General features: G+C 44.9%; 1 protein-coding gene across 1 annotated transcript in view; it reads right to left on the bottom strand.

Moving 5' to 3' along the window:
- LOC119651713 (protein sickie) overlaps nt 1–8,355 on the bottom strand; it is a 467,977-nt gene extending 459,622 nt beyond the window's left edge. Inside the window, exon 1 of the mRNA XM_038055429.1 lies at nt 8,276–8,355. Coding sequence (XP_037911357.1) covers nt 8,276–8,317 — 42 coding nt within the window. The 5' untranslated portion in view covers nt 8,318–8,355. The remainder of the gene's footprint in view (nt 1–8,275) is intronic.
- Nucleotides 8,356–21,325: the final 12,970 nt, after the last annotated feature.

Below are 21,325 nucleotides of genomic sequence, written 5' to 3'. Positions count from 1 at the left end.
TTAAAGGAATACGAGGACCATGTGGAACCCACATTATTATGGAATTATGCATCGCATATGTTCGACATCCTTGATTTCTTTACAGTTCAAGATCCGCTTGTATGCAGATCTTATGGATAAGCTTGGGGTGTATCAAATATGTTAATGAGGTCCCGAGGATCCTGAAATAAGGTCCAACGAACTATTGACTATACTAAAAGTTTACTAGCGACAAATTGCATAAATATATGTGGTTGCCTTTCACCCCTTGGTAGGATATAGCGTGTCAACCACACCTACGCATCATCGCTCACGGTTATCTGAAATGCACTTCAATTCCCCCTACGACTTCCCGAAACGCTCGCACTCCTCCTCTACCGTTCGGCACCAAGTGCCCCTGGTGTGACCCACTCGTCGGCCGTCTTGAGAGAGTGGATTCCACTGCCTGTCGTAACCCGGAATGCAATTCCCGACACTTCTTAATATGTGACCTATCCACTGCCACTTCCGTCTTCTTATCATATTGCATACGAGTGCCAAACCTGTGCGCCGACCAAGTTGTTCGTTTGCGGTATTGACAGACCAGCGTACTCCGATAAGACGACGCAGACAAGTATTGAAGAATACGTGGGGCTTATGGGTAACAGTGTAGTACACTCTCCATGTGCTACTCCCATATGGGACCACAGAAAAAACACTAGCACAGAACAATCTTACCTTGATCTTATTGTTGAGATAACTGCATTTCCAGATTTTAGACAGGGCAGCGAAAACGGATCTAGCCCTCGCGTCGCGTCGAGCAACATCCATTTCGGTGCCCCCGTCGGCAGAAACTAGGATTCCTAGATATACAAATTGATCGACGCTTTCGATGCTCTGCCCATTAATGCAGATAGGGAAAGTGCGATGACCCGTCAGAATGAGAACCTTGGTTTTGTTGGTGCTTATCTTCAGTCCAACTCTACTTGCCTCTCTTTTCAAATCCAGAGCCATTTGGACAAGATCCATGATCTAATAAGAGAGCAAACAGATGTCATCAGCGTAGTCGAGGTATTTGAGGAAAGATGTCATAGTCCATTGTATTCCTCCATTTCCTCCGGACAAGACAGCATGAAGAACGTCACCGATAGCGAGAAGAAATAATATCCGTGACAGGATGCAAACCTGGCGGACTCTAAAATATTCCGAGATTTTACCTCGGTGCAACACGTGACATTTTGCGCCGTCATATGTCGCTCTAATAATATCCATTAGTTTCTCCGGAATTCTCCTCCTACGTAGAGCAAGCTTCCTGTTCACGCAGGTGCAGCGAAGATGTAAATTTCGCACACTGTTCCAAAATGATTCGTTGGGTGTTGATGTGATCAGTGCAGGAGATCCCGGAGCGGAAACCAGTCTACTCTTTGACGATCAAGCTTTCGAGACGTTCTTTGATGCGTGCCAGGATTATTTTCGCTATTATCTTGGTGACGGCTGGGAGTACGCAGATATCCCTCCAAATGTCACACTTAAAACGAGTCACTTTCTTTGGAATCTCAACGATCAACCCCTCTTTCGCTCTCTGGGAAAGGTTTCGCATTCCCAAGATTTCCGTACAAAAGAAAGCAGCAGATCTGCAGTAACTGCAAGTGCAGCGATAAATAAATCTCCGGGGAGACCGTCAAGCCCAGCAGTTTAATCCGTTTGAGTGCATTGATTACAGTCCGTATGTTACGCATATCCAGAAGACAACTCCTAAATCTACTGCTAATCGCGAAGTGGTCTGTTCTGACCTTATGGCACGCCCTGTGCTCAAACAGTGTGCCATCAATGACGAGGCGGCACAAGTTGCAAAAATCGACGAACTTCCCACCATTACCGATTACCATTACCATTGTCCGAGCAAGGTGTTGTCGTATCTCACCTTGGCAAATCGCCCATTACCTTTGGGAATCTTCCCCTGAACCGCGTTTAATTGCTCATAGAAAGCATCCTTCACTACATCGGAAGTGGTTGGTTTGGTGCTCAGAGGTGACGGTGAGGAAGATGGGTCGGCAACCTTGTCTGCTGAACCAAAACCAAATGGCCGAGGAGAACCTCCATAGTGGTGGCACCGGGAGACGCTGTATTCACTTTGGCTTGCCGGTCGTGATGCAGTAGGCGAATGCTCCAAAGGCTTAATCAGGGCGATCAGACCCGAGTCTGCACGGGGACTCATCTGAAGTGGCAATTTTGTCAGGAAACCTTACCAGGAGTATACTTGTACCATGGGAACCAGGATAGCCCCTGGACTCTCATACTTCGGGTGAACTCCCGTTGTATGTGAGTACAGCTCCGTTGTTTGCCGTTGGCCCCCTAGTGGGAGTTTCATGGGGGTTGTTGGTTATGCTCAAGCGAGAAGACACCTCCGGGCCTCGGCGTGGTGTTGCGTTTCAACACGGATGCCGTACTCCTTAGTTCGGTAGAGATTTAGGTAGGTCTTGCATCCACCAGTATGAATGCTAAGCCATGCACTTGGTATAGACTGGTACCGTTGTAACTTGTCTCAGCAGGACTCTGATTGTGGTCACAAAATCAATCCGCGTCTTAAGAAGACCATAGGATTAAGTCTCCCTGACAGGTACCCACGTAAAACCCTCAAGAGCTCACTACATCGGAAGTCTCCTGGGTCTGTCAGAACCCAGCTCCCAGGTAAAGAGAGCGCGTCTTGCTTCGGATTCGCATTCGCTATTACTTGGCTTTCCAGAGTACAAAAGCACATTGCCGCAAGAGGGAGAGCAGTACTCTTCAGAGTCTCACCATTCCACCCGTTGGAATTCACGCTCAAGTTGAAGAAAGCGATCATTCTGACGACCTCGCTACCGTTGCCGAGGAGCCTGAGCACATTCCAAAAGCCAATCATAGTCCGTTTTTTATAGCCAAAGGTCGTCACTGTGAGGTCAGTCCCTATCCCTATTGATAAAGTCTCAGTAGCAGTAGAATTTCAAAATTTGCAGGTTGCTAGCCCACAAATTTCTGCCCCTTTTAATCACTTTTTACGACAAGCAAGGAAGGCTTGCCTATGATAGCATAGCCAGGGTAAAACTGCACACGGCGATGAGACAATTGGGTATCCCGACGAAATTGATAATATTATACTAACTAGGTTGACCCTGACCAATGTGCGAGGCCAGATAAAAGCAGCAGGATCACTCTCAAGACCATTCGACATCAAAACGGTTTACGACCAAGGGATGTCCCTTCTTGCCAGTCCTCATGTATTCCTCGGAGACTTGGGTTCTTACCAAGAAAAATTGCGAATCCTTGGCTACCTTCTAAAGAAGAATCCTCCGAAGAATTTTTGGCCCCCTACATGAGGATGGACGATTCCGTAGCCTACATAACGACGAAATCTATGAGCGATACCATACCGGTTGTGGATAAAGTCCGGCCCAATAGGCTATGTTGGGCGGGTCACTTAATTCGCATGGATGAGGATGACCCACCAAGGAAACTACATGGATGAAGTCTGTTTCAGGCACGTTTTCCTTCCCCAGCTCGCTTTGCCGTGGGCGACCTGCAATCTGTTTGGCGTTTGCAGTGTTTCTCCTTTCCGCGCATTTCCCGGTGCTCTTCACGTTTGCCTGTAGAAGGAGATGCGATCCAGTAGTTCTTCCAGTTCCATCAGCCCGTTTGTGACGTCTTTGCTGATGTTCTGCTGGAGGAACGTTCCCGAACGCATGCGCTCACCACTGCCGCGCATTTCCTTGAGCACAGACGGTTTAGGTAGTGTTTGAATGATCACAGATAAAAATACCTTAAATTTGCTTGTCAGTGCCTTTCACAGCTAGAGTTGAACAGACGATGCGTCTCGGTTGCTGATGTAGTCAGTTTTTACCAATATTTCGTTGTAAATTTAGTGCCAATCATCCACATGTAAACTAATTGGAAGGATTTGTTTAACACTATGCACCCGCAAACGTACTTCAATATTTTGCGACTGTGTCGCTTCGCGGCTCGCCGACTAAAAGACCGTCTTGTGGTCCAATCTAGCGATGAGGCTGTACCGCGAATTTTTCTTCGCTGAACCGGACACTCTGAGTGGGTGCCGCTCTAGTACTCAGCTGCAATCAAATTTTACACATCGGTAGATCCTATTAGAGCGATCTCCACAGCATTGCACCCAGGTGGAACCGCGAGATTCAGCGAAAGTCCGAGGCGTAACTCCCTCAGCGCCGCAAGTTGAACTGGACGCGCTGCTGAGTTTTCCCCCAGAAAAAAGATTTTAGGCGAGAGTAAAGTTGTCCAGATCTCGATCCAGGACTTTGCGATGTCCGTTTTATGGTTGCTGCAACGACCTACGGAAGGTGTCGATCCTTATCAAGATGTACATGCACGACTTAAGATCGCTAAGCACGCTGGCGACGTTTTTCGCATAGTTGGTGAGTGGCGGTGGTTTGATCAGTCCCACGCTGTCTCTTTTAGGAGAATTGTCTCACCGCGTAAACCAATGGATAATTGTGAGGCAATACCTGAAACCGTGTGAGTCCGTGATTGTCAGAAAATCGATTGTGGCGGGGATCTTGACCTCTTGAATGCGTGACAGCATCTTCGTTGTATTTTCCCGACATGTGTTGAATGTCCGAAGTGAACTGTCTTTCGAGGAGACGCTGTGTCGGCTTTCTGCTTTAAGGCAAATATAATAGGCTTTTGGTCCGTGAACACTGCGAACGGCCTGCCTTCTAAATAGTGAAAGTATTTTGTTGCGAGATACGTGGCAAATAACTCACAATCGTAGGTACTATTGTTCCGTTGAGCGGGGTTCAACTATTTTGAGAAGAAACTCAACGGCTAACAGGTTTAGTTCATCTTTTGGTGAAGAGCAGCACGGCTAGGGGTGCATATTGTTAAGGAAGTGGAAGCCTGGCGTCCATCAGCTATTGCTTGGTTGACTCAAATGCGTGGATTGCCGCTGTGGACCTCTCAATCAGTCGCGTGTCTTTGGTTTTCGGTCCGAACAGATAATTGGGCAAGAAACGACGGTAGAAGTTTAGCATGCCCAAGGACCTTCTCAGATCTTTAAGTTTTCGGAAGCGAAAAACTCGCAATTGTTCCTTGTCCGCATCTGGTTGGATGCCATCAGGGGAAATATTGCGGTCGAGAAATCTCGCCTGCGGTTGGAGGAATTTGCACTTTTCAACGTTGAGAACAAGACCAGCTTGAAGGAGACGTTGGAAAATGCAGCCGAGGTGCTATATATGCGCAGACTCCGAAGAGGAGGCGACCAGAACATCATCCATGTAAACGAAACAATAGTTTAGGTTTCGTAGAACAAAATGGATGGATCTCTGAAATGTTTGTGCCGCATTGCACAGTCCAAAAGTCATCCTGATGAACTCTAAGAATCCAAAAGGTGTACATATTGCTGTTTCTGGAATGTATTCAGGAGCTACAGGGATTTGAGGGTACGCCTTGGCTAGATTCAAGGTAGAAAAAATACGGCTACCAGCGAGAGAATACGCAAAGGCATAGATGAGATATCGGACCGGAATAGTTTAAACGTTAACGTGTCTATAGTCGCCAGGCTGTCGAGTGGCGAAGACTAACAGTTGTCTGAGGGTCTGCATATACCCTGCTTGAGAAGCTCTTCAAACTCTTTCCCCGCAACAGCGAGCTTCTATGGTGGTAGTGGACGTACCTTAGAAAAGATAGGAGAGTTGGTGCTGAACATCATGGTTTACTGACTTGGAGAGGATAGCTATGTTGCGGAATTTTTGAAGAAGTGCACTAGCGCATGGGTCGACAACGTCTTCGAAAATGATGGGTAGAGTGTCGAATGGGCAGGTGGAGACCGTCTCTGATAACGTAAGGTTGGTTGCATTCCAGATTCACTAACAAACGATAGGTGGCACAGGAAGTCTGCGCCAAAAATGGGAGTGCTAACGTCCGCTATAATGAAACGCCACGAATACATCGGCCGAAGCCCCTAACTCAGGTCTACTTGGCTGTAGCCCTAAGTGCGGATCGACGATGAATTTGCTGCCGCCAATTTTAAAGACTGAGTTATTAAACGATGGTACTTGGGTACCGGGAGAACCTAAACCTCAATACCTATGTCAATCAAATAGTCGTGTCTGCCCAGGGGGACGTAAACGGAGGGTCGACATGATGTTGCGCTTCGGGCAGCTGTCGCCAAGACTACCGGCAAGTTTAGATATTTGTTGCAAAGGTCCAAGAGCTGGTACATTTTGTGGCTTTTCCCGCGAACGTTCGGTGGTACCAGCATAATCCAGCACCTGTCGAGAGTTCTGACGACCTACTACCCGAGTACCTATAGAGAGCCGCCACGGTGTCGGCAAATTTTGCTACGGTGCTACGGTGAGTTCTGCCAGCAACTGATTTAGTTTGGTTTTCTCGGATACTGACAGATGCCGTATAAGATGCATGGGTGGTTTATCACGATGGCTTGGGCGAAAAAGACAGCAGCTCCGCATGGTAGGCTGTTCGTATTCGGGATCACCGCTGTAGTTAGGCTGTGCAGCCTCACCGCTAGATGCAACGAATTTTTCTTCGCCGGACCGGGCTCTGAGTGTGCGCCGCTCTAGTAGTCCGCCGTAGTCAAATTTAACGCGGAGGCAAATTCTATTACAGCGGTCTCCACACCGGTACGTGGATGGTGTTTTGAGTTGCACAGGCGGCGGAGGTGGATTGTTCCGTCTTAACTGAGAGGCCTACCAAAATGTGGATGGCCGACCAACGGATAATTTCCAGCGGTTAGCACAGGTCCAATTAAGGCCTGCCGGGACGCCAGTGTCATAGTGCCACAGGCTACCACAGTATAGTGTATGTTAATCTACAAGTAATACCTACCCAACTCCCAGTCCATAGCGAGCACAAAGCCCTAGGTTCATTAATTTATCTTTTCATTCCCAAGTCATTAGTCTCTGATGCATACCCCATTACAATAAATCGCACCCATTTGAACCAACCAATTACCTCTGAGTTGGCACTTGAAAAAAAGTGGATAAAACATTAACTTGAAACAACAAACAAATACAATTGAATGACCAATTTTCGCTCTCACTTCCTGCAACCCATGTATCCATTCCGGCTTGGAAATACCCGACACAAATGCCTATCATGACCAACAATCCCTTGAATCGATAAAGTCTAAATAGACCACCCACCCCCAGAAAGACCCAACACAAACTGGAAAGTTACATCACAACAAAACCCAGTCGGAGTCCTCCATAAAACAACGGAAATATTCGAGTTCAGGAAGTCAAGAGTTAAGGACATGAAGCAACAAACACACAGTCGGAAAGGTGCCCTCATTCCCTATAATTCCGTTGTTACTTTTTGAACTGTCCACATCCAGAGACAATTTCTTTTCCATTCTGCAAGTTTTTTTTATCAGTGTGACAGTGAAAAGTATCGATAACAGAAACCATTAAATAAAAAGCTTTATGGAGGAAACTGTGAAAAGACTCGACTATCTGATCCGGCAATCTGAGAAATTCAAGTTTCACCAAGGCGAACCGGAATTTTTTTCTGAAAGGGATGAATACGATAGTCGGAAAAAGGGCAGTTGCAGATGGAAGTATTGGAATGCCAGAAGGTTTTTTAGATAAAGTTTCACAGATGGTAGAAGCCTTGAAGGTGGAGCGTTCGAAAAGGCAAACCTTGCTTCTAACTGAAATATTAGTTCAGATAGAAAAAAAGAGTCTTGCATTCTGTGAAATCCAAGTTTCTTCCTCAATGCGTATCTTAACTGTGGGGAAGAAAAAGACCATCCGAATTAGGCTGGATTAGCATACACCAAGCCGGTATCTATTCCCTTCCAATCAAATGATTCAATCAAGTCATCCTTGAATAGGACAATCATTCCACATCATAGTCTAATAAATTGCTTCCCTTTCCAATCCTCTCTTAGAAAAAAATTCTTGTCAAAATAATCGAGACGATGCTCATTCAACTGTAATGCTATATACCAAGGAATCTCGACAAGTGGGGGTTGATCCCCAATCGAAGAGAAAAAGCATGTGACCGGTGAAGGGGATGAAGCCGATTCATGATTCACAAAATGGGAGAACCAAGCCACCAGACAGCTACTTGTCGTATGTGTAAATATTTTGCCGACACCACGTGCGTTTCGGAGCGCTTGCGCTCAAATCCTTAATGTGAAATCCATAATATTAATTTAGTGCCAGTTGGAGATGGTTGAAACGGACGCATCCTTCCAAACTTCGACATAACGCTGAACGGTGCCGTCTGCAGGCGCTTAGCTTGCTGGAATCCAAAAACTATTTGCATATTTCAAAGAAAAACAGAAACTTACCTGAATGGTTTCCTGTGCTGAATACTTTCGGTTGTCCCCCATGATGCTGAGCTGCACTTCTTAGACGAGGCACTTTCCAGAATAATTAGGATAAATTGTTTCATTATTACTCAGCGTTATTACCATGTAGCAAGCGAGGGTCGGGTTCATCGCTTCGTAGTAAACTTTTGATAGAAAACCTTATCGCAGCCGGTATGGGGACAAAATTCTGGTGGTTTTCTTTGAGTTATGTTTCTCGTTTCGGGTCTGAATGGGCTCGAGTTGATTCAATTCCCTTATCAAAATTGTCACGTATACGTTTCTCTGTTGTCGAACAAGGCGGCAAGGACGACAGCAGTCAAGCAAGTAGTCAATTTCGATGCGGCGTTTTCTCTGGTACAGTTTACCACCCTTCGGATTTCGAATTGAAGTTTTGCTTCATCTAAAAATTTATCCCACAACGCGACGAGTTCTTGGAGTCCCTTTTTGGAATCCCTTTTATTTGCTAATACGGAACGTATTTTGCCCGCGCTCCTGGCAGGCAGCCCCCCTCTGAAAGGAGGGAAAAGAATAGTACGTGCCTAGACTAAATTTATTGCCTCCCCTGTGGCATCTAGCTACAATCCGACCCTGGCTTCTCGTTCGTCCTTCGGTACGATTTTGTAGGATACAATGGGAATAACAACTGAACGATGGGGATTAGGAGAAATGTTCAAGTTTGGTTATATCTCATAGTTTATACTTTTCGGGACGGGCTAGTCGTGTTGTTGTTATTATTGGCCTTGTTTAATGTTGTTGTTCATTTATACACCCAAAATCCTTGTCGTTTTCCTTACTAATTGTTATGGCACAAAACTCCTATCTAAATATTCACTTAGTCACTGTATCACATTTAAACCGAATTCAAATTAAGGATGTTAGGTTACTAATTCCGCTAAACCAGAGCACAGCACTGTGTTCCACTGAAAGAAAAGGCACTTTTAGGATCATGACCCGAAACGAACTGAGCGAAATTCATATAAAACGTCTTATTCTTGAGAGTTTCCCGAAATTTTTCCAGTATTTCTCTCGGAACGGATTTTACGGTCCTGAGCCAGATGTGGACAGTATCCATTTATTTGCAGAAATGGCTATAAAGTCGTCGTTGAAAGTTGATTGGAGCTGATATTCAAATTTTAAGAGGACATTTAAAATATCTTTCCTGTTTCTATTTCAAGGAAGAAAGCCCCTCATTTGTCCATTAGGATTCATCTGCAATTTGTCTGTCCTTTAAATTACATGAACAAGTTAAGCTGTGCCCAACAAGTAGGAATAGATTGTATTCTTTGCGCAAGGAAGCTATTGTACTTCTGTGGACAATAGATAATTTCCGCGGAAAAGGGCGAAGACTGTTATATGTAGGACTCTCAAAGTAAATAGGAAAAGAGAGACTGTTGGGAGATCATTTCGAGTACAAAAACCACAGAGGGTGTACCGTAATTATATACCCTTTTCATTAACTCCAAGAGAATTTTGTGAAGCAATGGGCATAATATGCACCTGCAGAAAAAAATTCAAAGCTGTTACTAGAGCGGTTGATGCAAAGTTATAACCTACCACCGATACCAGCACTCCTGATATCATTACACAATTCAACCACATTAATACCAACAATTACGGCCAATAGGCGATAGTTACCATTTTTAAAGGAAGGCGTAATATGCCTCCTGGAAACTCCTCGAAACTTACTGTACGGGAGTGGAGCAAAAAATGGTAGCCCAACCTTTAGCTGCACGTGAAGAGAGAGAGCAGGCGACTGATAGGAAAATACGAGGGCAAAACGACGAAAAACTGCCGCGAATGATTCAGCAAAAGGAAGTCCGGAAAAAATAAAAGTAACCAAGCACCTTCAAAAATGCAACAACAAAACTCGTTGCGTCCTCACCATAGCAAATTTGAATATGACAACAATAGCAGCAGCTATATCAGTGCAGAAGAGAAAAAAAAACAACGTCCAGAGGGCCTTCTTATCAAACCGTCTCAGCCTTCCTATTCTTTGCAAAAACCTCTTCCACACTTCCTCTCTACTCTCTTCCTTTATGAATACTTGTTTTGCCCTAAATTTCAACACCTCCAGAAACTTCTAGGGTCACACTCTCGATATCTTCCTTTCCAACCTCTCCCTACTTTCTCGCTCATCCCCCTTTATCACTTGCTCCCCCTTGGACACCACCTTATCGTGGTGGGAAACAAAGGACTGTACTGTACCAGAAACAAGTGGTAAGAAGTCACAGAATTCGAATCCACCCGCGACTTTGAGAAATCAGGTCGTGCCTGGAGTACGGATTTTGGAGGCTTCACCAAATTCATATTCCCCTACGGAGAAATCTGTGGAAGACAGGCTCTCCATTTCAGTGAAAACCTACACCCGGTGTCTACGACTCGGTCAGCCAGAAAGGATAGTACAACAATTCCCTTAATGAGAGGAACTGGAAACCTGACTACGACCGACCTCTCGATGACACTGTTGCCTAACGCTTCCAAAATACGGGAGAGGAAGGCTCGGCAGAAGGAAACTTTACCCGCAAAGGAGAAAGAACTACAGGCTTGCCTGTCAGAATCTTCTCCTCCGCCTGTACCAGGAAAAATGGAAGAAAGGGAAACTGATAATGTGTCCTTATATATTTCTGGTTCAAGAGCCATGGGTTCTCTTTAACAGAATCTGTGGTATTAGATCCGTGAAGAGGACTAGGATCTTCTTCGATGAAAGATCCTCCAAACCGAGGGCCTGCGTTCTGATGTCAAAATTGTTGGAACAATTCTGTTTCCAGCACCTTGTTACGGTCAACTTGCCTCTGCTTACTTACCCTATGATTCTTTGTGTCCGCTGCCGATGCAAGATCTAAGGGATCTGCTAGTGTATGCAAAATTAAATGGCCTTGAACTTTTAATAGGTTGTGATGCGAAAGCTCAGCATATTTGTTAGGGCAGTAGCAAATACAATCCTAGAGGAGAGAAGCTGTTTTATTTTACGAACGGAGGGTGCGCTTCTACGTTCGTGGCGTCAAGAAGAAGTGAAGTATTAACCTCACAATCTACACTTCAAAGTTGCTAGAGTTGATTAGAAACGGGCGAGTACTAGATTATGTCTCTCTCTCAGATCATCGTTGCTTAGAATTTAGTCCGACTATTGAAGGCACAGCCTGTAATACAAAGACGAAATCTTAGGAAAATGGATTGGACAAAGTTCAATAAACTTCTTGGCGACGAAGTTGGGCTCCTTAGGCTACTAAGGACTCCTTTGGCGATTGAAGATCAATTGGAAACTCTGAATCCCACACTTTTGGAGTGCTTTGAAGAGGCTTGTCATATTTCCCGAGGTCAACGTGGTAAAACGGTTCCATGGTGGAACCGAGAACTACAAAGACTCAGGAAATACTGCTTGCAAAAGCAATAAAGATGAAGACTGGTTAAACTTCCGGAATTCACAGCGTGAATATAAGAGGCTCGTAAAACGTTCGAAACGAGACTCTCATAAAACATACTGTGAGGAACTGGAAGGTGAAAGCGAGACTTCCAGGGTGTGCAGAGTCCTTAATAAGGATGAGTCGACCAAGTTGGATTCTCTTAGAAAACCGGATGGTACTTTCACGAACTCCAGAATTGAGTCTATACAGACTCTCTTGAAGTACACCACCCGCGAGAGTGGGTGTCGGAAGTGGGAAGAAGAGAATTGGCGGTTTCTGCGAACCCTTCAACACGAAGGTATTGTAAGGGAAATTGGGACACTGCAAGAGCGGTTGTTATCAATGAAAAAGCGACAGCTGCTATACTATCATTTGAACACTTCAAAGCACCTGGATGGATGGTTTCTACCCCCCCGATGCTAAAAGAGGGTATAGAGGACTTAGAGCAACTTCTAAGAAATATTTTTCGAGGTTGTCTTGCTCTGGGCCATATGCCTTCTTTTTGGCAGAAGGTAGAGGCAGTTTTAATACCTAAGCCTGGGATGATGACTATTCAAATCTAAAGAACTTCAGGCAAATCAGCTTAACATCATTTTCGTTGAAATTTCTAGAGAGACTGGTTGAGCATTACATTCGCGGGAAAGGGCTAAGGTCGCACTCACTAAATGAAAACCAAGATACTTATCAACGTGGAAAGTCCAGTGAGTCTGCTCTTCATTCTTTGGTTTCAAAGATAGAGGACGCAATTCGTGCATTTTGTGTACCCAAGGTCCTATGTTGCAGGGTACACGTAGGTAGCGGCGGCTTAGTTAATCGTGGCATTTTGGGCAGTACTTCAGTATTATGATTACAGAAGGAAATGAAACAGTTGATGCCGCAGACAGGGATATCAAGTGGCAACGATACTATTGATGAAGCTTTAATACGCTGTATGGCGGATAGAGTCGTAAACTATCGCTATTTTGGCCGGACTTGTCCGTCTTGATTAGTTTGAGAGCTCCGGGTTGTCAGTCCACTAATACCAACCTTTTTTCTCTTCATGGTAGCTAGCATGGCTTTTTTCCGATGATCCTTGCTTTTTTTGGTGTGGTAGTTTCTGTTCGGATGCGTTTCCCTTTCCTGGTAGTGGTGTCTGCCGTGGACTCAACCGGAACCAGGCCCACCATGTGGATAGGTCGCTTTACAGTGCGGACCTCGACTACGTTGATGAGGTTGTCGTTTCCGGAGAACGTTTGGATAATTTGGCCTAATGACCATTGAATTGGCGGAATATTGTTCTCTTTCAGTAACACCATCAACTTGCTTCCACTTGTAGCGTTGCTGCAGTCCGTTCAGGTACTCACAACACCATCTTTTCCAGAACATGTTTTTTAAGTGTGCCACAAGCTTCCATCATGTTAGGCGACGTGATTGGGCTAAACCGTCAGCACCATCAGGAGGTGCGTTGAGGGGATCTTCTATGAGGAAATGTTCTGGAATGAGAAGAGATAAATCGTTTTGGTTGAAAGACAACGAAGTTATTGGGCGCTTCGACGTCTCCAGCTCCTCGTAGATCAAAGATGCTGCCGACGTTGTAAAAAATGCTTAACAGATTTGACAGCCGCTTCCCAGAGCCCTCCAATATACGGTGCTCTAGGAAGGATGAACTGGAACTCGATGCTTTCGAGCTGACACACGCTATCGATTTGATCCTGTAATTCTTTTGACAGTATAGGTTGATGTAATTCGCGGAGTTGATTACGAACCCCATGAAATTCCGCGCCTCTCCATGAAACACTGCAAGGCTCCTATGAAGACAGCAGTAATTAAATCCGCAACTTCTTCCAGGTTGACAGCTTTCGTAGCGAAACAGCAGATACGGCTACGTAAGTTTTTTGGTGTTTGTTTCCGCGCATCTTGTAATGTGTCCAAATAGGTATGGAAATCCAATCCTCGCATTGTTGAACGGACTCGACGGCTTTATTCTGGGAGGCATTCCCCTTTATCTGGAACAATAGCTTGGGTTTGAATCTAGTGCATCACATATATCGTTGGACGACTGCCCGCTCTGTAACTTTGCCTTTTATTGATCAGTAGCGTTGTCATGTTATCTGAGTATGGTAACAGTATGCGGTGCTTCCTGTCGTAAGCTATCTCGGCAGCTTCCAGTTTTCCTCCGGCGTGCATAATGCTGTTGTAATCTATGAATGGAGCTAGGGTTGTTAACGGGCTGTTTTTCGCCACCTTATTATAACGAATGAAATCCTTCAACTCATTGGGGAAGTGCTCTTGTTGCATACACCCCGTAATGACAGTGGTCCCTCCCTGCAGCTCTGGAATCGACAGTCTTTGGGAAGAGTTTTTTTCCTTCTTCGAGACTGTGCCTGGCAATTTCGAGTCACCGAATCATATAGGCCACTATTCTAACCAGACGATGATATGAGTCGCCGTATGCTGTTAAATATGTGTATTTGATCAGATTAAGCAAAGTTCGTACGTTTCTCTAGGGCGCTGATTTCGGGAGGTGTTACGTATGGTGGTCATGCAGACTCTTTTTCTTGCTGGAAGATGGGTCCATAAAACTATAAGCTGCATTCTTTGATCTTTTCCGGATTAACGCGTTGTGTTTGGAGCTCACGTGCGCCATTACTGGGCTATGTTGTAAGTTCGAATGGCGGATACCCAAGGTGTAGCATCACGAGGATGATACGTTGAGCTACACTGGGGCAATTTCCGAATCAGTCTGGTACAATGAGGCTGTCTCCTTCACCCGGACTACTGAGTCTGTCGCAATCTTGGCGGGGCATAGTTCATGTCTAGGCAACGTAATTTGTTTAAGGGGAGCCCTTATTATACGTTATTGATATATGCCTCGTTTATAGATTACCCCATAAGCCGTTTCAAAGGCGTCGGAAAAAGCATAAATTTGGTGGTGAAGACGTTGGGGCCAGTTAAAACCCTCTTTCCAGAGCTGTTGTATGAACATCTTCGCAATCACGATAACCGGGCCCATGATCCCGAGAGAGTCAAACAGTCGGTTCATATTTGAGTATATGCTTCGCGTTTTGACGGTGCCGAAGTTGCTCCATGAAGCTCGAACCCGGAATACATCAAGTTTAAGTGACAAGCCCAATCCTATGGCATTTCACTGTTGGTCTCCATCGTGATCAAAGTCAATGGGTAATTCGACATCTACCATTGGGAGCGCTAGCTGGGGATGGTTGCCGGACCGACCATTGGTGTTGAGTTTCGATCGCTGTAATTTTACCATCAATGGAACAAAATTAATTCTAGGGTGTTTCCAACTATCTTAGCATTGGACTATTACACATGTTAGGACATGCCGCAGAGAAATTTGAGCGAAATTCGGCAAGAGGAACTTCTGGGAATGCAAAAACCCTAGTATATCAGCCTCTGGTAAATCCTCCTATCCCTATATTCCTCCGCTCCTTATATTCAGTGCAAAACCCTGCGAATTCAAGTCTAAGCCGGCTGAGGCTAATCTAAGTTTGTTGTTTCGAATATGAGGAGTCCTGAGTCCACCATCCACTCGATGGCATAGTTACCTCCGACGTGTATAAAGCTGCAAATCGTCTATATTTTTTCTTAAAAACTTGTGCGAAAAGCCTAAAGTGAGGTGTTCATGGATCAGAAACAGAAGAAAAAAGTTTTTCCCCAATCGGTTGGGTCCGCCATCAAGTGGATGGTGTCTTCCACTCCGCGACGTCTCCAAACTCTCATAGGCTTCAGTCTACCAAAAGTACTTTTCATCTGGTAGGCATATTCGGAGGAAACAAGCTCAATTGATGATTGACTAATGAGTTTCCGTCGTTTCTATGAAGTAGCTTCTTTCTCGACTTCAGCTTAGCGATTCAACATTCAAGGGTCCCCAAAGATCCTGATGAATCAAGAGCTGAGCTGGACAAGTAATATGTGAGGCTTATGGCAAATGCACCACTACTGTTCGTGTGACAATGTAATTGATCTCCCTCAGAATTTTCCGAGAAGCTTATATCCTTCATAGACAATCAAGACAGCAGTAGTTAAAGGTAGATTTTCACGGTTAATTTTATCATTTCCTCAGGGTTGGATATATTTTTGCCATCGCGGTCGATTTCAGTCACCTCGGAACATCTTTTGGTCATCGATCTATTCTTCAAGTCAATATAAATGGCGCCCAAAGTGAGGTCTATCAAACATTAAGTTCTCGTGCGGTCTCGACACGATTCAATGATTCAAGGACACGTGAAATTAAACACTGTAATGTCCGAGCAAACGCGTTTCGACGGGGCACTTTGGTGAAGTTGCAGTTTTTGGGAGCTGATTTCCACTTTCATTTCGCCATCTCGTCAAGTTTTTGGACACTTTAGTGAAGCTGCAGTTTTTGCGGGCGGGTTTTCAGAGTGAATTCTCCATTCACTCCGTCCTCTTGATCGACTTCCACCAACTTATATGGTCTGTGGCCATTCGGCAATCACTATGTCAGGAGGCAGGACACTCGAAAGTCGGTGAATATCAACTTGTTTGGGACCTAAATTTAACAGTTGAAGTAAAGGCAACATTGTGTGCTCAACAAATGACAGTATCTACCACACAACAGTAAGAACAGCGCATCTATTTGGGGAAATGTTTTAGGTGATATCATTATTGCAGGGACTAAAACCAAGTAGCCACCAAAATTACGAACAATTGACGACGAGCATCAGCGATTAACTCCTGCAGAACAAATAACTTGGGTTGTTGAAATGATGTTATCTCCAAAGCGTAGCTGCTTCCATACAGAAATCTGAATGACATCTCTATCGACCAACAACAATTTAAAGCAAACCAAGACGACTACATTCAATCGTGTCCCTCTGAAGCTACCCCATAGCCACCAAATTTCAAATACATGGAATAATTAAAAAAAACTCTCTTCAAGTTCGTCTCGATATGAATTTCGCTCTCTAAAATCAAGTCCCAACAGTCAGCATCCCACTCGATTTCAGATACAACTCAACCGTTAAATTTTACTATGTTCCGCTCCGCGACGAATAATTGCATGAACAGCCCGACGCATATCGATTAATAATTAAAGCGCGATAAAACAACATGACGCTGAACAAGGACTCTGAGAGGGCGCCAGAACGGAACCGGACGCAATAAACACCTTTCAATATGCCATACGATACGCATCTTGGCGCGATAACAGAAAAAAAATGTGTTCCATTAACCGAGTGCAGTCATATCCTGTTCTTCTTCACACCCTCAGTCACCCACTCCCACAATCAGGACGTGAGCTCCTTCCCAGAACATATGGAGATATTCCACCCCTGTAATATTTCGCTTCACTCTCATCTTGCATACCTTCTCTTTTCTCACCCTCGTTCCAAGCGCGCGGGTACTCACTTAACGACCACGTGGAGAGGCTAATGTTATCCGGAGCTATGTATCAGGACGACACCCCCCATAGATTACAAGCCACTGAGAATCATTGGAGTTTGGGGGATGTGTGGTGTCGGTCGGGACCAGCTCATGGCGTTCTGGATAGGTTTCTGATGCGTATTCTGTAACTTTCGAACGGGGTGCTAGGTCCAAAGGAAGCAGCGAAGCAAAATTTAGCTCAACGCGCCAATAACGTTTGTTCCGAGTTTTGATCCTTGAATGTATCTTATGTAATTTCAGTTGTAGCATAGAACACTAAAGAATGATTCCTGTACCATGAACACAAATCACAACTTTCTGGGTACCGGCTAAACGCAAAAACTCACTCAACCCGGAAAAAGCTCGCACCTATTGCACTTCAAATGACGATTTACACCTCGTCAAGGATAACGAATAGAAAATTAAACTATCTTCAAACTAATTTGCTACTAATTGCGCGCTAAAACACTTTCACATTGATATCTGCAATCTAAGTATAAACTAGCGATAAAACACATAAAAAAAGAACCATCCGCACCGATAAACGAATCGCAACTACTACCCCAAAGTCCACAATGAGGCTAAGGTAACAGGAAAATCCTCCCTCGTCGCAGACGACGACGGTACACCTTTTACGTGGAGCCAAAGCTTCCAACATGCAATTCACAATTTCTCTGAGCACCACTAGCAGTCCTACCCCGAACAGCGACTTCAGCTGCAGGATCTCGTATGTCTCTTGAACATGCGCTCCCTCCGGAAATTCCTGCCCTCCATGATAATTTCCAAGGTTGAGGCTGATTACTCCCGTACGGGGGCGGTGAACAGGGAAAACAGCTGATGCTGCTGGTACTCGAAGCTGGTGGATTGAAAATATTTAGGGAAAAACCAGACAGGAGTTGTCATCCTTTTGAATCCTTGCTTTTGAACTATTTCTTCGTACAACTGGTTAATTGGAACGGAAAAAGTTGGAAGTCCTTTAGCAAAGTAGATAATTTCAGGTGATAAGCGAAACGGTTTGGAAATCTGTCCCTCATATTGAATACATGTCGGACTTCAAAATTTACCCCTGAGCAATCCCTACTTGCTTCGATTGGTAACCCGTTCAACCACCCACAACTTGTACCCTAAGAATGGGCGAGATATCCCGGCGGTGACTATCGGTGTCACCTGAATCCGTTGCGGCTTTTTGAAGTCGCTTTTCTTTACTGCCTCGTGCGTTGATGCGATTGTCTCGAGCCTTTCAGCCGTTCCTTTAACTATGGTCATCACTGGTAAATGGGAGAGAGTCTCATGAAGGCTCATTGTTATGATTGTCATTGTTGTTGTGGGTTTGCGGTTGCAGGACGTGTTCAAGTGACCCTCGAGACGATGTCTGCCGTCGCTGCTGTTGCTGCCAATGTGCCTGTCGCTTCCATGACTGTTTTAGGTGAGTTATCGAAGGACCCTTTTTAGAACAGAACGGGCATGAATTGATTGATAATTGCCAATGGGAGATGACTAATTGATGGAGGAAATTACTCTGAAATTTTTATGTCAGGGATGAAGCTAGAAATTGGGAAAGTATTCAGATTAATTGCGTTTTATGGATAAGGAGATGATATCATTGGTGGTGATGCTTTGTAGAATGTTTACCAATAAAATAGACGAGACTCAATAAAAGATGATGTTTTCAGGCGAGACAGAGTCTATGATATCATTATTTAAATTTCTTGATGTCTCGACTGCTTATATTTTCCAGCACGTTTCACTTATTCACTGATATAACTAAAACATTTCTTAAATAATTCTGTGTGCTGTCAGATATTCAAGAACAGAGATCTGGGAATCTGCTTCTGACGAGGAGTGCACATTTATCAAAATTAATGGAAAGGAACTTAGCTCCAAGCACTCAAACTACAATGAGTTCATTGTATCACCTCTCAGAGCACCAATACAACATTTTTTACCTGAGTCATTTGAAGGATATCACGAATTTTAGGACACCCCCTTTAAAAAAGAGGTAGGGACCGTCAAAATGTCGCCCTAGCAGTCAGGGACTCATATTAACCCATTCACATCCTTTCCCGTTCGCTCTTAAGAAGACTTTTGCCAGCGAATGACCCGAAATGAAAAGCTGATTCTGGCAACATCATTTTGCCGTTCGACGCTTGATAAAGTCAATCTTTTGACAGTTGCTGCAAAAAAATATTTCCCATAGTGACTTAACTGTGGCACCGTTTCTAAATTGGCGGAAATGGTCGGTGCTTTGCGCTCGAGAAGTTCTACTAATTAGATCACATTCTAGATCCGACCCCTGGGGCCATTGGGTTGTAGGTCGTCAGGACCCTTGACAAGTACTGAGATATGTACCATCATAACCTCGCGGAAAAGGCCAGAAACTATACTAGTCCCTGCAGTTTCTTAACAAAAATTAGGATGTCGAGTGCTCTGGCAGTGGCTACCCGAAATGCAGCGCCCGTCGCCTGACAATTTACGATCTCTTGCGCCGATGCCATTACTTTGTCGATACAGGCGCTAAAGTCTCGGTTCGTCCCGCAGAATCATAAGTTAACTCCGCAATTGTCAAATCTCGTGGCAGGGAATTCCTGATCGATCCACACATATGGCTACAGGCAAGTAGACATGAGAACTTCGATGAGCCCATATCAGCAGTTCTATCTTAGGTGCAGATTTCCTCTGCTATTGTGGATTGCTACTTCATCTGCACAAAGTATCCCTCTTTGACTCCTCAAACTTCCTCAGCTCATCAGGAAGAATCTCAACCTGCACGCCCAGAACCCTTTCCATCGTTTTTGAAGACGTTGCCGATCTACGTATTCGCGCATTTCTTAATAAATACTAGTCTTTTTTGGTTGCTCAGCACTACATTAACACCACCGGCTAGTGTCGTTACTAAGGTGCGTCGATTACTCCCGCTGACGCTGAGTAGTGAGAGAATTCGAAGATCTCGTTAAGCATGGAGATTTTGCTCGCCCCTTCGTATTCTTGGCGCTTCATCATAGCAAATATAAGCACTCCCATCTCAAATTCAGACTTCCTGTCCCACTGAGAACTGACTCTACACAACATATCCTTCATTGACCCCACAATCTCCGTTAGATAATCAGCATGAATTTCAATAAGCTCGCACGACACTCTTTTCAAGGTTTGTGAAGATATTACCGTCCCACGTATTCGGGCACTTTTCCGAAAATACCGCACCATCACTACTGAGCGTAGTTTGAGCTAGCTAAGCAGCACCACATCAACACTACTAGTTCCCCTATCTCCTCTAAAGTGCGTCCATTACCATCTTAGAAGAACTCGCGGTTGTACGGAAAAAAATTCAAGGACTTCTTAAGTAGGGTTTTGGCAGACCCCCAGCTGTTGGCCTTCGCCACTTCACATGCTCCCTAAACCCAATAGCGAATAGAGGCCTTGCAGCGATTACGAACGTCTAATTGCCCAGACGATTCCAGACCCCCATTCCACTCATCCACGATTTTGCGTACTCTATCTCCAACTTCCGTACTTTCTCCACCTTGGACTTAATCATCCGCGCTGCCGGGGACTTATCCCCAAGACAGTTCGGGTTCAGAAAAGGGAGATCCACAGTGGCTGCTGTTATGGAGGTCGTGGATGCGGTTCATCAAGCCGGGGCACACAACCGCCGATCTCAACGGATAGTGCTCCTTATAACGCTTCATGTCATAAATGCCTTCAATTCCGTAAGATGAACAGATATGCTAGGTACATTGGAAAACTCATTCCACGTGCCAAGCCATCACTTGCTGAAATTGCGGGATTATCTGAAAGACCGTACCCTGTTCTATGAGGTGCTGGAGGGCCAGAAATAGCGTAGCGTAGCAATCCTTCCTACGGCCGCACCTCTGCAACGCTTCCAACGATAGTTTGCTGATAGTCGATATGCCCGAAGAGTCGTGGCTGGTCGGTTATGCAGGCGACGTTGCGGCACTTATTGCCGGACGCACTGTTGAACAGACGCAAAGCAAGTTTGGCATAGTGATGCGACGGGTAATGACTGCTGATGGCTTCAGCCTTGCGCTGGAAAAAAAACCAAAACAATCATCTTGACCAGAAAGAGAATCCCGAACCTGCGTCCCACATCGTTTGGCGAGTTGACTATAGAATCAAAATCAGTTGAGATGGGCTTCTTTGAGCAAATGAAAGCAACAGCGGACATGGCTGCAACTGGAGTCTCGCCATGAGTCGACTAATGTTGGGCGTCCTATATCTACTAGGA

This window comes from Hermetia illucens, chromosome 3 (assembly GCF_905115235.1).
Source record: "Hermetia illucens chromosome 3, iHerIll2.2.curated.20191125, whole genome shotgun sequence".
NCBI lineage: Eukaryota > Metazoa > Arthropoda > Insecta > Diptera > Stratiomyidae > Hermetia > Hermetia illucens.
Note: the sequence above shows the minus strand (reverse complement) of the source record. Positions and strands in the feature narration are given on the sequence as shown.